The sequence below is a fragment of the Phascolarctos cinereus genome, unplaced genomic scaffold, assembly GCF_003287225.1.
Source record: "Phascolarctos cinereus isolate Bilbo 61053 unplaced genomic scaffold, phaCin_HiC Scaffold_726;HRSCAF=1367, whole genome shotgun sequence".
NCBI lineage: Eukaryota > Metazoa > Chordata > Mammalia > Diprotodontia > Phascolarctidae > Phascolarctos > Phascolarctos cinereus.
In genome coordinates this window covers 423,419,614-423,435,801 of record NW_027556098.1, presented here as the reverse complement: position 1 = coordinate 423,435,801, position 16,188 = coordinate 423,419,614, and the positions used below count along the sequence as shown (strand labels likewise).

The window sequence follows — 16,188 nt, the reverse complement described above, 5'->3', positions numbered from 1 at the left end:
TAATATTCCTATATGATATGAATTTACTGCTGAGAAGTAAGAGGTGAAGGCTTAAGCACACTGATTATTTTCCTAAGATTTCTCTCCACTGTGAATTCTCCTAAGCTAAATAAGCTAAGATTGGTAACTAAAAGCTCTGTCATGTACATGACACTCATTAGGTTTCCCTCTAATATGGATTCTTTGATGTGCAGGAAGCCTGTCGCTCTTTGTGAAAGCCTTTCCATATTGATTGCATTCATAAGGTTTCTCTCCAGTGTGGATTCTCTCCAGTTTGGCAAAGTTGGCCCTATATGTGAAAGCCTTTTCACAATGATTGCATTCAAAAGATTTCTCTCCAGTGTGGATCCTTTAACGTCTAGCAAGATGAATGCTGTATATGAAAGCCTTTCCACAATTGATTACATTCAGAAAGTTTCTCTGCAGTGTGGATTCTCTGATTACAGCAAGATTGCCATTCACTGTAAAAATCCTTTCAACATTGACAGCAGTCTGAGAGAAATGATTATTAATAACCAATGATTTGGGGAGATCCAAAGTTCCCCCTTTTTCTAAAGTCCTCATTTCAAAGCTCAGTCTCTGAAGGCTGAACTTTCTCCTCAATCATGGTAAGACTCCCAACCTTACAAGGAATTTAATCTAAGGGGGGAAAGCCCATGGTGCTAGACACAGGTTTGGGTGGGAATCAATTCTCTGATCAGGTTGCCCAAGGCCGGGCAACTTAGAAGTAAATGATATAATCAAAGTTACATTCCTCTGGCCCCTCATTATAATATCCATTCTCTTTCATCACTTGTTAACCAATCAGAGTTGGTTGCCATAGTCGGGGAACACCCATTCTTCCAAGGGCATAAACTGTGAGCCCATGACCATGAAGGGTCTTTGGTATTTGAGAGTGTCACTGACCTTTTTATTAAAAAAAAATGCTAGCATTATTGATAAAATGATTAATTACCCAGAAACTACATCTGTTGAATTTTTAAATTGTCATTCATAAGGTTTCTCTCCATTGTGGATTTTCTCCAGTTTAGCAAAGTTGGCCCTATGTGTGAAAGCCTTTCCACACTGATCACATTCAAAAGATTTCTCTGCAGTGTGGATTCTTTGATGTCTAGCAAGACTAGAATTATACTTGAAAGCCTTTCCACATTGATTACATTTAAAAGGTTTCTCTGCAGTGTGGATTCTCTGATGTGCAGCAAGATTGCCCTTCACTGAGAAAGCCTTTCCACAATAATTACATTCATAAGGTTTCTCTCCAGTGTGGATTCTCTGATGTGTGACAAAATTGGTCCTCTGTGTAAAAGCCTTTCCACACTGATTACATTCAAAAGGTTTCTCTCCAGTGTGGATTCGCTGATGTATAGCAAGATAGAAGCTCTTTGTGAAAGCCTTTCCACATTGTTCACATTTCATAAGCTTTCTCTCCGGTGTGGATTCTCTGATGGGCAGCAAGCTGGGAGTTCTTTTGGAAAGTCTTTCCACACTGATTACATTCATAAGGTTTCTCCCCGGCGTGGATATTATGATGTACAGAAAGATGGAAGTTTCGTGTGAAAGCCCTTCCACGTTGATTACATTCATAAAGTTTCTCCACACTGTGGATTTTCTCATGATCAGTAAGACTGGAGCTGTATCTGAAATCCTTTCCACACTGATTACATTCAAAATGTTTCCTTCCAGTATGGATTCTTTGGTGTCTCGCAAGACTGGAGCTCTTTGTGAAAACCTTTCCACACTGATCACATTCATAAAGTTTCTCTCCAGTGTGGATTCTCTGATGCTTACCAAGATTGGAGCTGTATCTGAAAGTCTTTCCACATTGATTACATTCAAAAGGTTTCTCTCCAGTGTGGATTCTTTGATGTCTAGCAAGACTAGGGCTGTATTTGAAAGCCTTTCCACATTGATTACATTCAAAAGGTTTCTCTCCAGTGTGGATTTTCTGATGTGCAGCAAGATTGCCCCTCACTGTGAAAGCCTTTCCACATTGATTACATTCATAAGGTTTTTCTCCAGAGTGGATTCTCTGATGTGTGGCAAAATTGGCCCTCTGTGTAAAAGCCTTTCCACACTGATTACATTCAAAAGGTTTCTCTCCAGTGTGGATTCTCTGATGGGCAGCAAGACTGGAGCTTTTTCTGAAAGCCTTTTGACATTGATTACATTCATAAGGTTTCTCTCCAGTGTGAATTCTCTGATGGGCAGCAAGATGGGAGTTTGTTCGGAAAGTCTTTCCACATTTATTACATGCAAAAGGTTTCTCTCCAGTGTGGATTCTCTGATGTACAGTAAGATTAGAGCTCTGTTTGAAAGTCTTTCCACACTGATTACATTTGAAAGGTTTCTCTCCAGTATGGATTCTCTGATGGGCAGCAAGATGGCACTTCTTTCGGAAAGTCTTTCCACATGGATTACATTCATAAGGTTTCTCTCCAGTGTGGATTCTCTGATGTCTAGCAAAAATGGACCTTTCCGTGAAAGTCTTTCCACAGTGATTACATTCAAAAGGTTTCTCTCCGGTGTGGATTCTCTGATGGACAATAAAGAGTGACTTGTAGCAGAAACCTTTCCCACATTCATTACATTTATAAAACTTTTCTCCAGTATGAGTCTTCTGATGTTTAATAAGATCTGAGTTCCAATCAAAGGCCCTCCCACACTGATTACATGCATATGTTTTCATGCTAGTATGAAATCTAGGAAGGTAAGGAAGAGATGAGTGATGGGATAAAGTTGTTTCACATTCATTGTCTTCATCAAGCTCCTTTATAATATTAAGTTTCTGATGAGTCATAAGGTTAGGGTTCTGCTTGAAGACCTTTCCACCTTTATTACTTACATAAAGCATTTCGCCAGTGTTTTTCTGATGTCTAATTATATCTGAACTCCAGCTAATGACCATTTCTTGATCCATTTGCATTTCAGGAGGCTTCTCCTGGGGCTGAAAAAGCTCTACTTGTTCACGAAAGTATTTGCTATATTCACTATGCTGAAAACAGTCATTCCCTGAGGTCATGTTCTTACAGTGATTTAGGACTGAAGACTGTCGGACTCTCTTTCCGATTTCATCAACCTCACATTGATTCTCTGGATTTTTGTCCACTTTCATATTAGAGTTGTGCATTTTTCTCAAATTGAAGTCATAAGGATCGTCACTGGTGAATCTTTGCTGGCCAGATTCTTCCACAAAAATTCTCAGCTTTGTAATTGTCTCATTCACTTCAAACTTGTTCTCTGCATCTGAAGAAAACAAACAATCACATACAATGAAAGACATACATAAATGTACGTTCTTTCCTCTACTGGCAGAAAGTAAACTGATTTATATTCTATTTCCCCAGTTAAGAAGAAGAATTTTCAAACTTAAAACAGGCAGAATCAATCTCTGGAAACGCCATTTGGTCACAAGCCCAGATGGTTAATTTTAGAAAGAGCTTCACATATAATGATATTGGATCCTCACAACAAACCTGTGACATAGGCAGGCCCAGCATTCTCATTACCCTTGACAATTCAGGCTATGAGCTCATAACGACTGAGTTACCTGGCCACTATCCCCATAGCTGAGACTCAGATTCAAACCCTGCGACTGACTATTTTTTCCACAGTCTTTGATGGCCCTTCTCGGTTGCACTTTCTATCTTTTCTTCAAATGCCTGTTGTTGTTTATACTTATGACTTTGTCATTCTCTGGTCATCTTCCTGCTATTCTGTACTGACCAGTCTGGATGCACTCTCACATGGTCATTCCTGGTAAATTTCATAGGCTAAGCTGAGAAATAGGCTTCTTTTTCTTAACTATTATGTAATAATTTCCAGTGTTACATCCAACTTTTCTTCTTTTCCATTGAGATCCAAAGCTATAACACCATTTGCTGCACATATACTAAATATTAATATAAATTTATTATCATATATAATGTTTTATACCGTATCATGAATCCATGGTCTTTCTGTCAGGAAGTGAACAGCACGATTCACTATTGGTCCTCTAGCACCATGGCCCACCCATGTAGTGATTCATAAACCCTTTTGAGATGCACAATGACATTCAAAGGGTTTTAGGTATGTTTGAAGCATAAGAGATTTCTTTGTGCAGTGATTCCATCAAATCTGACCCTGTGAAGTGCAACATATTGTTGTGGGGTTCTCACCCTGCCCTCAAATTGTATCCACTCAGCCATAAGTCTGACATAGAAGTGCAAGTCGATTCCCAACAGACGATCACATGTATACACATACCCTCAATTGTTTTCTTTACAGGGCGCCAGAGTAGCTGCCTCAGTGCAAGGTTTCCTCATAATCTTATCTAACTGGCACTGAACTAACCACATCCAGAAGTTACACGTTTGCATCCCTCCAGTGCAGAGTCAGGCTCTTTAAAAACATGGTCAACAGGCATACGCATTGCACGCCACCTTGAAGCAACCATGGACCATCACACACACCCTACCAAAACACTCCATCAACTGCCTCTCATCACAGAGTCAAGGCTACCTTCGGATTTGAACTTCTCCTCCATCAGAGAATCCACACCGGAGAGAAACCTTTTGAATGTAATCACTGTGGAAAGACTTTCACGGAAAGGTCCATTGCTGGTTGGCAACCCAACTCAGTCTTTCCACAGAGTTTTTGTGGGAATGTGGCCAGTGTGCCAGTGGTAGAAAGAAGAAAGTTATGTCTGAAGGGTTCTTTCCTTACAAAGGTTTGATATGTAAAGTTGGCTTACTAAACAACAAAGCATATGCAATTGAACTTCAAGTACATTTACCATGTAATACACTACTTGTCATTTGCCAACAGAAAAATCAATATTTTATATAATAACTAACTATTCATTTTGTTGACTGGTCTAAAGGCTAAAAAAAATTAATTTCCATATAAAGGTTAGTTATAATTGTAGTTATTATTATTAAACCAACTTGATACAGAAAGCAAGCTGAAGGCTAGGTTCGTCAGGTATTGAACTAAATACTGCAAACATTTATTCAGAGAAAAAAGTCCAGCTGTGAAATTAATTTCATATGTTATGTTACGTTTGACATTTTTCAAGTTATAACTTATTTGATTAAAAATGCTATTCCTATTCAACAACATTTGTAAGATAAATTTGAAGTAAAGTCTTGCAGTTAAGAGTAAGCATGAGGTCTTACTGGATTTAAAAAAATCTGTTACAGAAAGCCTCACAGTAAATTTGAACAATTTAAAGTAGAATAAAATTTTATATTTTATAATTACACGGGGGAATGAAAGTATTAATTTGGCTCTTTCTGGGTTAAAAGTTATCCATGTTATTACAGTAAGCACTTGATGTATAAATTAAAAACATTATGATGTGCAGAATAAATGACTGGGGTGGGGGGAGCTTCACAACAAATGATTTTTGTTCTTGAAACAAGTTTTAAGAATAAAAGATTTTGGAATTTAGTGCTCTGAAGTAATGGTTTTTCATTATGCTGATGAGTGTTGCTACAGTATAAACTCTTCCCCTGGTTCTGCTCACTTCTTTCTACATCAGTTCAGATAACTCCTCCTAGGTTCTCTGTCATTGTGCTTTTCATCACTTCTCGTGGCTCCATAACCTTCCATTGTATTCTTAGACCATCACTTGTTCAGTCAGGTCCCAATAGATGGGCACCATCTTTGTTCCTGGATCTTTGCAATAACAAAAAACAGCACCTATCATTTTGTGTCGCATAAATGGGTCTTTTTGCTGTTTCTATGTGATCTCTTTTGTTTATAGGTCTAGTGAAGGGCTGGGGGTTATCACAACGCTATGTGAATCTTTTTGTCAAGGGTGTTTCTTTTACACAAGATGGTGTAAAATGCATTCTTCTGCTACCCCCTGTTGCAGGTGAAGTTATCCCACGCACATTTTATTATGAGAATTAACTAGGTTTGCTCCATGATATCCTCTAATCTTCCCTCTCTGCCCCACCTCAATTCTTAGAAACAAAAAGCAGGCGGGAGGGGCAAGAACGCACTGGGATCAACACCAGTAATTGATCAATGAAATGGCCTGAGCCCCACTGCTCACCTACCTTGTCTTCCATCCATTCCAGTCCCAGATGACTGGCTGAAACACTACCTTAAAAGTCTCTTGCCCTTTTATCTCCCCTATTTGAAGCTTCTTCTATAGGACAAAGTTATTTTCTACCATGAGGCAGCCAGGTGGCACAATGGACAGAGCACTATGACTGGAGTCAGGAAGACCTGAATTCAAATCCAGACTCACAATTTCTACCTGTGGGACACTGGGCAAGTCACATTACCTCTATTTGTTTCAGTTTCCTTATCTGTAAAAGGAGGATAAAAACAGCCCCTATTTTCATGGTTCTTGTGAAACTCAAATATTTGTAAATTACTTGGCACTTAATAAGCCCTATATAGATGTTAGTTCTTGTTATCATTATTATTGGACTTTGACTATTTCCTCACCAACTCTACTCTCCTTCTTAAACTGCTACTCTCTCTCCTTCTGATCACTTATTTCCCCCTTGAACTTAATGCATTTCCATAGCAAAACACTCTCTTCCCAAGCTAAGAGTGAGGCTCATAATTTGTTGCTTCTTCTCAAAACATCTCCATTTTGGTAACTACATAAGTGAGCTCCTAGATAGCAGGGAATATCTTTTACCTTCCTTTGTATCCCCAGGGTTATATAGTGCCTGGAACATAGTAGGCATTTATATGTTGTATCTGTATTGACTGACTGGGCCCAGGGCTGATACCAGGTCACAAACACTACCCCATTCCATGGATTCAAGGCTCTTTCCTCTTTCTTATCCCTTATCACCTACAAGGAGTTATCTTTGTCTGGTTCTAAACCCAATAGGTCCTGACAAGACCAAAGACTGGAGATCACAAAGGGTTCTAAGGTCCCAGAGGGTCTGGTTCTATGGGATGCCTGGGAGTCTCTCCCTCCCAACTCCCTAACCTTAGAGCGGTCACCTCCATATGTTGCTATTTACTTTCTGAGAACAGAGAGAAAAGACTGGGCCATAGAGATCAGGAAGGGAATCGTGGGTTGATGAATTGTGCAAGCCTCAGCCTTTTATAACTACTTCCAGTAAGGCAGTAATTTCTATTACTATCCATAAGATGCTGCATAGAGACAGAGAAAATCATGAAACTGGGCTGTCTGCATCCACTTCAAAGTTAGGTTATATGATCTTGGCTGGGCCCTCGCTGTGCCGAGGCAGTTCTTTGACATCTCCCTGACTGTCTCCCTTTCCTACTATTAGAAGGAGCATTTCCAGATCTTTTCATTCCTCCCCTATCTCTCATTTAGTTTGCTTCCCCCAACATTCTCAGCTGAACACTTTGCTTCATTATTTTATTTTAAAAATTGGACATTTACCAAAAGTTCTCTTAACTCATCTCACATAAATAAAATGTCTTCTTTTACCTTGGCCCAGTCTCCCATGAAGAGGTGGCCATTATGGTTACCAAGGCAACCCATTACATGCATAAATGATCCCAATCTATCTCATCCCCTAGCCAACATACTCCCTCCTGCACCATCCCAATTTATTCAGAAATGTTCAATCTCTTTTTCTACGGGCTCCTTCCCTACTTTCAAAATAGAACAATGTCTCCTTGATCCTGAAAAAAAGCCTCACATGGTCCCTTCATCTCCATTAGATATTGGCCTGTATCCTTCCTTTCTTTCAGGACAAAATACCTAGAGAAGGGCCATCTACAATTGGTGTTGCACACTCCTTTTGTTTTCCTCTCTTCAAAACTCTCTGCACTCTAAATTTCAACTTCAGTGTTCCATTGAAACTGCTCTCTGAAAAGTTATCAATAATCTCCTAATTCCTAAATCCAGTGGGTTTTTCCTTCTCAATCTTCATCCTTCTTGACTTCTGTGCAGTCTTGAACACAGTCAATTATTCCCTTTTCCTCTCTCCTGATTCCATCCCTACACAGCCCAAAGCTAACCTCACTGTCTTTCCCCAAACCCTCCTGTCTCCTTATGTTCTTCTTGCTATCCAGGGCCCCACCCTCCCAATCATCCAGGCTCATCACCTACGGTGTCACCACTCATCATCTTCCCTCACACTGTCACATGACCCACACTCAACACCATGGAAAGACCTGTTGATTCTTCTTTCTTAACATCTCTCCCACACATCCCCTTGTCTCCCAACATTGCCACTTTCTTGGTTCAGCCCCCAGTCACCTCACACTGGAGGTATTCTAAGAGCCCGCTGGTTGGCCCCAGTCCCAAGTATCTTTCCAGTCCACTCAATCCTCCACCCAGCTGTCAAATTCATCTTCCTAAAGTACACTTCTGATCACGTCACTGCCTACTCCACACACTCCCTTGGCTCCCTAGCCCCAGGGTCAAATACAGAATCCTCTGCTTGGCTCTTAAAGCCCTCCATCATCTGCCTCTCTCCTGCCTCCCCAGTCTTCTTTCACCTCACTCCCCCTCCACACAAGTGATAATCAATGGTACAGGCCTCTTCTTTGTTCCCTGACCAGGACACTCTCCCTCCCAACTCCACATTTTCTCTGGCTGCTCCTCATGCTCACTCTGGCTTCCCTAAAACCCCTCATTCCACAATAAGTCCTCTCCACCCTCCTCAGCCTTGGTGCCTTCCCTCTCTTCATTAGCTCCAACTTATCCTGGATGTACGAGATCTGTATACGGTTGTTCGCATGTTCTCTTGCCACTAGACTTGGAAGTCCTCAGGAGCGGGGCTTGTCCCTTCCCTTTCTTTGTATCCCCGATAGTCAGAACAGGATCTGACACATAGTACGTGCTTACGACTTATTCACTTGAATAAAGCCTAGGACAGAGTTCATATTGGACAGCCTCAGCCCCTCTTACATGCTTTCTGGAGAGTCTCATGCCCCAAATGACTTCTCAGAGGATCACAGACTTATCACTGGAAGGGAACTGAAAGGCCAAGGAGTCCCAGCCCCTCTGCCACATTATAGAAGAGGAAACTGGGGCTCAGAGGTTCAGTTACTTGGCCAGGATCCCACTGCTGAAATGTGTCCAAAAACAAATTCCAAGTCAGGTCTGCCTGCCCCCAAGTCCTTAGCATTTCCTTCCCTACAACACACTGATGCTTCTTGTGATAACAGCCCTCACACACCTGCTTCCTCTCACTCACCTGGCCAGGAGTTCCTTGGGCCTTTTTGCTCCAGCATCCCAGGTGCTTCTCCTTGATGAAAAGGGGGGATCAGATCTTCTCTAAGAACTGGAAGCCCTGGGAATACAGAATAAGGAAGGGAGTGAGGATAGACAGAAATATACCACTGAGTCCTCTTTACAGAAAGGGGACATGCAAGCAAGGACCACAAGATGGTTCCCAGCACACCTCCAGGATGCTGGGATCTTTGGAGGGGCCAGAGATCATGCAGCTCCTTTGATATCAGAAAGTTCCACCTTTATTCACCTCTTGGGCACATTCCATAGCTTCCATTCATTACCTAGAAATTAGCGGCAGCTCTTACTGCTGTGGTAAGAGGTCTGAACCTGGAGTCCAATCAGTCCAAACCAGCCTCAAACACATGGTAGCTGTGGGCCCCTGGAAGGTGATGTAACCTCTGTTTGCCTCAGTTCCATCCACTAAGAAATGGGATCATAATAATAGTACCAAACCCACAGGGATGTTGTGAGGATCAAATGATGCTAATTCTAAAGCACTTTGCCCACTCTGGGACACAGAAGAGGCGTGCGGTGATGCTTAGCCCCTCCTCTTCCTTTCCCACCACTTGGGCTGGAATTTGAGGGAACGACTAAGGAAGAACAAGGAGACACCTGCTACACCCGGCAGGATTAGGAGCAAGGAGCTCGAGACTGATGCCTGCTAACAAGAAGACCTTTCTGAAGTCTACACCCATCCCAAGGAGGAAGGGGTTGCCTTGGAAGGCAGAGGGTTCCCTTCACTGCCCACCTTCAAGGAAAAGCTGCATGAGCAGTTTTCCGAGATTTTGCAGACAAAATTCATGTCCAGTAAAGGACAGACCAGATATAACCTCTAAGATTAGCTCCACGTTGAGATTCTGTAACACTGGTTTCAGTTTTGACTACATAAAATAGAGAAGAGACAATTTCAGGAGCAACATAAGAAAGTCCCAGCTTCCAATAATGTAATTCAAAGACCTTTCATAGGAAAACCAGCAGCAGGAAGACCCTGTGAAGAGATCAGCACTTCTGCCTTTTGAATAATTAATAAAGGTCATGCCCTGCACAATAGGTAAAAAATGAAGACATTCCTTTGATGGCAGATTCAGTTACCAGAGGAAATGGTCCTTACCCAGGGAAAGCAGGTTCTGGGAGGTTTCCAGCATGACCTCCTTGTACAGCTCTTTCTGAGAATGGTCCAAGAGGCCCCACTCCTCCAGGGTGAAGTCCACAACCACATCCTTGAATGTCACCAACTCCTAAACCATCAAAAGTCACTTGATTTAGAGCTGAGAGACTCCAGAATTCCTCTAGCCCAACTAAGAGTTAAGAAGCCCAGAGAAGAGATTTGCCTAAGTGTCACAGACAACACTGGAAACCAGTCATTAAGAGCCCAGTGGAATGTTGAGAAAAGCATTTTATATTTAAAGTGAGAATATGTTGGAATAATAAAAGCTGGAGAAATGTCTTACTATGAAATGCTTCTCCCTATGGAATCAGGGAGAAGGTATGTGCTCTATCAATGAGGTATGAGAGTCTGTGGAGGAGAGAGAGAGGTGATGTGAAATTCCTCCTCATCAGAAGTGCCATAAGTGATATATTAAGAAAATTCTAAGAAGAGTTTGTGAGAAGCTGGCGAATACTGTGTATTCTGGGGAAAAAACATTACCAATTATCAATGAAGAGAGAGCAAAGGAAAAGGAATTATCTACTTAACTTCTTAAATGGCTGAAATAAAGTCTTATCTAGATGAAAGCAGGAAGAGGATTCTTGAGAGATATTACTCACAATCATTATCTATAGTTATAGTGAGGGCTCAGGATGACACTGAGTATGATGAGCCAAAACATCTTATGTCTTTGCTTTATGATTTATTTCACTTATTAAGGGAACATATTCATTCATTTTTAATATTTAGATACATAGGAATAAGAGTAACTATGATAAGGTAAGAAGAGTTTGTTCATTTATTAAAAATGTAATATCTCATTAACTGGAGTTGGAGACTGAGCTAATTTATAAGACACTGACAGCATATTTATGAAAAATAAATTATCTAAACATACTCCTAAAACTGTAGAACACTGGGGATCACAAGTCAAGAGAACGAGTTAAAAGGCAGACTTTTAAATAACACATAGGAGAGAGGTCACATCTATGAATATTTTGAAACACGGGAGGGGTTATCTACTTTTCCAGTTTGCTACACACATCTATGGTCAATGTGCTTGCTATCAGGTGCTCTTCCATTTCTAGGAGAATGATATGATTCACTTTTTCAAAAGTTTTATTATTTTGGAGCAATTCTCTTTCATGTAGATAAAAATCTTTTACTTTTCATCATTTTGATTTCTTATTTAAAACATCTGATTTCTGTTCCATTTGTAATCTATATTTCATTTTAAAGTTTATTTCTATTATTGAACTTCTGAACAATGATTTATTAGTCTTTTCACACTTTGAGATCGCCAAGAATTTACAAAACATTTCTATGCATTGGGCTCTCTCCTGATGTCACAATTCTTCATTGCACTGTATTTACTCATTGTGTGAGCAATCACTGTAGGAAGACTGTCCTTTGATTGATGGATAATTAATCTCTAATTGAATCTCTAACTTGCTCCCCACAGAAGCTATTCTAACCCTCTTTCCTTCTCCATTCTCCCACACCCATCCTTCACCAATACAGGGTGAGGTCACAAACCCCAAGTCTTCATTTAAGGACAGATCTCTCACTGGCTCCACAACCTTGGGACTTCTCCATCAATCTTCTTCTCCATGGGCCAAGAAGTGTCTCACTGGGATCATCTTGTGACATGTCATTAGCCTTAGTACTAAATCTCATCACTATCCTCCGTATCTATGATTAGAGTGTGGGGCTGAGAAGTGCAAACCTCCATTTGAGGAGAGGGCCCAGCTCACAGATCTCCCCATCTCTCACCTGGCTGCATGACTTTGGGCCTTCTGACAAGCTTCACCACGACCCAGTACCTGGTGTCTTCTGCTCCCTCCCCTTATCAACTTCCTTTTGTGTGTTACCTTTCCCCATGAAAGTATAAGCTCCTTCAGGGCAGGAACCCCATCTTTCTTTTTTTGTATTGAATCCCTAGACCCCAGCACAGTGTCTGGCACAAAGTAGGAGCTTAATAAATGCCTACTGACCACCAACTACCCAAACACTCTTATCTGAGTATCTTGCTTCTAATTTTACTTTAAAAGCCCACCATGACCTAGACAGCACTTGGTTTTTCAGTTTTCTTACACCTTACTTCCTGCCACCTTCTCTGATCCAATGCCACTGCCCTCCTCCTTATGCCAGGAAGCAGACACTCCATCTCTAGGCTCTGGGCATTTTCTCTGGCTCTTCAGAATGGCTGCAATTCTCTGCCTCCTCACTGAGGCCTTCTGGGGTCCTTCAAATCTCAAGGGAAATCCCACCTGCTATAGGTAGTCTTTCCCAGATCCCCTTTATTCTAGAGCCTTCATTCTATTCACTATATCCCATTGTCTGTTGTATATAACTGTGTGCTTGCTGTCTCCCCATTAGACTGTGAGCTCCCTGAGGGCAGACACTGCTGTTGGCCATTTTTTGTATGACCTCTACTAAGCATAGTGCCCAGGACATTGTAGGTACTTAATAAATGTTTGTTGAATAACTGCTTGCATTTTCTCCTTCACAGAACCTCATTATGTAATCTTACATTGGCTTCTTTCCTCCATTTTCTAAGAAAGTGGGTTTTTCTTTCTTTCTTCCTTTCTTTTAAGGCAATTGGGGTTAAGTGACTTGCCCAGGCTCACACAGATAGTAAGAGCCAAGTGTTTGGTCTGAGGCCGGATTTGAACTCAGGTCCTCCTGACTTCTGGGCCGGTGCTCTATCCACTGTACCACCTAGCTGCCCCATGGGAGCCCTTGTCTTTACAAAGGCTGACCATCTGTAAGGGCATTTGATGTCCCCATCCCTTGCTGTCTTCTCCAAAAGTCTGCACCCTCAATCATCCCTACCTCTGCTCCCCTTTTCTCAAATTTTCGACCTTTCTCTATCAGCTGGTCCCTTTCCTACTGATGTCAAACACACCCATCTCCCCCATTCTTAGGGAAACCTTCCCTAAACACTCACCACCCCTCCAGCTATCATCTTATCTCACCTCCTTTTCTTAGCCAAATTCCTTGACAAATCTGTCTGAACTCTCTGCTTTCCTCTCGCACTCACTCCTGAAGCCTTCACAAACTGGCTTTCCTCCTCACTCTCCTGAAAGTGCTCTCTCTATTTTAGGGGTACCTGTAGTCTCCTCTATTAGAATGTAAGCAGGGGTTATTCCATTATCTGCAGCTTTTTCCCTCACCACTGACTCCAATGCCTGGCACAAAGCAGACCCATCAGAAACACTGGATGACAAACTGGGCCATTTTACCAGATTTTCTCCTCATTTTTCATTCTTAATTATTCTCCAAAGTTGACCTTGGGCTCGGGGCCTAGATCTGGATGCGGCCATTCTCTCTCACATCCCTGCCATCTGCCCCTTTCCCATTTTGTCTCTACTTGTGGGCTATCGGTACCCCTTCTCTCCCCTTCCTCCATGCACTGCCGCCCATTCCCTCTTGTCCAGACCAGGGATTAGCGGCTTTCCTGATGCCCTCACACCAAGGCAGGAAGGGGGTCTGCTGGGATGCCTACAGCACACACACATAAGGCGGGTTCCTCTAAAGTAGGAGGGAGCCAAGCTGTGGTGTGACAGTAAAGGCTGAACACCCAGCTTTCTGAGAAGAAACAACTGTAAGCACAACACACATCTAAGGTTTGTGTTCATCATGGTCACCACCTTCTTGTGTCTGGAAAACCAACAAACCCCTCAAGCCTTGACTTGCAGCACCGGCCGATTCTCGAGACCCAGAATAGTGGGGGGCACAGAGGAGCCACTCTCTAATGCTTACTGACTTGATCTAAGAATTGGTAAATGAGAGGGACTCAGAGAGACCTGGGAAGGTGTGTGTGAGCTGAGGCAGAGTCAGTGAGCAGAACCAGGAGGACAATCTCTGCTCTGCAGGCAACAGGCAAGGACAAGAGCTGGGGGAGCCTTCAGGCCTCTGCTCCAGGCCTGTGCAGACAAGACTCAGGAGGGAAGGGGTGTTCCTTGACCTATAGTGGCTACAGGGGAGAGCCTGGCCACAAGAAACAGAGGAGGGGGGCTAGGCAGGCAAGAAGAGAGCAAAGCCAGGAGGCCTAGGGATAGGGACTAGTGAGTGAAGTGGTCACCCTTGTCAGTCACTCCTAATGAGGGGGACCTAAAAAACAGAGAGGGTAGCAATTGGGGGTGGGGTGGGGTGAGCAATTAGTTCTCAGGATAAAAAAGTGCCACTGGTACACTTCAAAACAGAGAAGAAGAGAGCAGGGCAGTGTGGTTACTACTGAATTCAGTTTTATTTCTACTTTTGTAAAGAAACAATCCATAGGTAAGAGTAACAGCCAGCCTCAAAGACAATTTTTTGTGTCTATGGAATTGGCCACATGGGCTGATGCTGGTCAAGTTTGAGGACAGAGTGCACTCACCTGGGCTGGAGGTCTGCAGCTTCCGGGGGCCATTCCCTCTGGCTCCAGGCTCCCTGCTTGGTCAGGCTTTGATCCTCTACAGACTGAGCTGGGAAGGAACAAGGATCCCAGAGGGGCAGACGTCTTTTCCTTCTCTCCTGGGCAGAAGGCTGGCCCACAAGGATTTACAGAGGGTGAGGTGTCCGAGAAGTTACAGAGGCCCTGCTCCTGCCCACAGAGGAGAGACTGCAACCAACAGAGGAGGCCACCTGTGCCAGATTAGGAAAACTAGGTCTGCAAACAGAGACTATTTGCCACTCCCTGTGACTCCTTCTCTTTGACCTCATTCCCCTCCCCTTTGTTCTACAGAGACCCAAGAGGCAGAAGGGGCTTGGGAACCCAAATGGGAGGAGACCAGTCTGAGCCTCAATGACTCCAGACCCAGAGCTCTGCCTCCCTCTGATCCTATGGGTGAGATATGAAGGTGGAGCAGCTGTTCAATAGTAAAGGTGGGGATGGCACCCCAGGACCTTCCAGATGCGATGGGGAGCCTGGACAAGTAGCATCAGCATGGAATCCCCCTGGGAGCCAGGCCTCGGAGGGAAGCCTGCTCCTAGCATACTTAGAGGACACTTACCCAGAGTTCTGACAGATAAGACAAGGTCAATGGAAAGGGCAGCCAGCAGAAGCTGGGGACACGGAGGGGTTCTCCCTGGGATCTGCACACACAGAGCTTATTTCCAGAAGCTGAAGAGATCTTGGGTCCAAGGACGGCAGACAGATCTATGCTCCAAGGGAAGAAAGCACAGTGATCTCAGCTCAAAAGGAAAAAGGGAGAGAGATCTCGGCTCAAAAGGAAAGAAGGTGTAGGGCTCTTAGCTTTGAGGGTGCTAGTTTTAAGCCAGCCATCTAGGGTACTAGATCCTCCTAGTACCAAGAGTCAAGCCAAGCCCTGTCCTGCCCCATCTGAAGCCTCAAGATCAAGGCTTTCCTCCAATGGAACCCAAGGCTAGGACTTCAGACACTGCCTACCCCTCTCCCCTAATTATCTCTGCCCTCCATTGTCTGGAATGCTTCCAAATTCCACCTGGGCTACCCCCCCCCCAAAGCTGGTCACCCCTGAGAACTCCCCCTCCCCCACTCCTCTACCACCTCCCTCCCTCCTTTCCTTTCCCTCCTTATTCCCCTCCTTGTTTTCAGGATCCAGGGACCCTGGCCTCCCTGCTCTTCCTCACATGTGACTCTCTGTGGCCTGACTCCACATTTTCACTGGCTCCTCTGCCTCCTACCCTGTGCCTTCAATTTTATCCCCCCTTGTCTCTGCCTCCTGGTTTCGTTCAAGTCTTGTCTAAAAATCCCATCTTCTGCAACAAGCTTCTCTGCTTGATTTCCTGCAGTTTACCATCTTTATACACACACATATACATATGTACGTACAAACATACACATATACACATACACACGTATAAATGTAGAAACAAACATCTATTGAGTGCCACTAACTCTGTCATG

The 16,188-nt window shown here is 43.2% G+C and overlaps 1 protein-coding gene across 1 annotated transcript; it reads right to left on the bottom strand.

The window, feature by feature from the left end:
- Nucleotides 1–916: 916 nt before the first annotated feature.
- Nucleotides 917–15,409, bottom strand: LOC110197893 (uncharacterized). Its single transcript, XM_078146397.1, is given in 6 exon segments — nucleotides 917–1,410; nucleotides 1,412–3,243; nucleotides 9,132–9,227; nucleotides 10,281–10,407; nucleotides 14,698–14,846; nucleotides 15,314–15,409. Coding segments are annotated over 5 exon segments (2,511 nt in total). The 5' UTR covers nucleotides 14,731–14,846; nucleotides 15,314–15,409; the 3' UTR covers nucleotides 917–987.
- Between the last annotated feature and the right edge of the window lie 779 nt (nucleotides 15,410–16,188).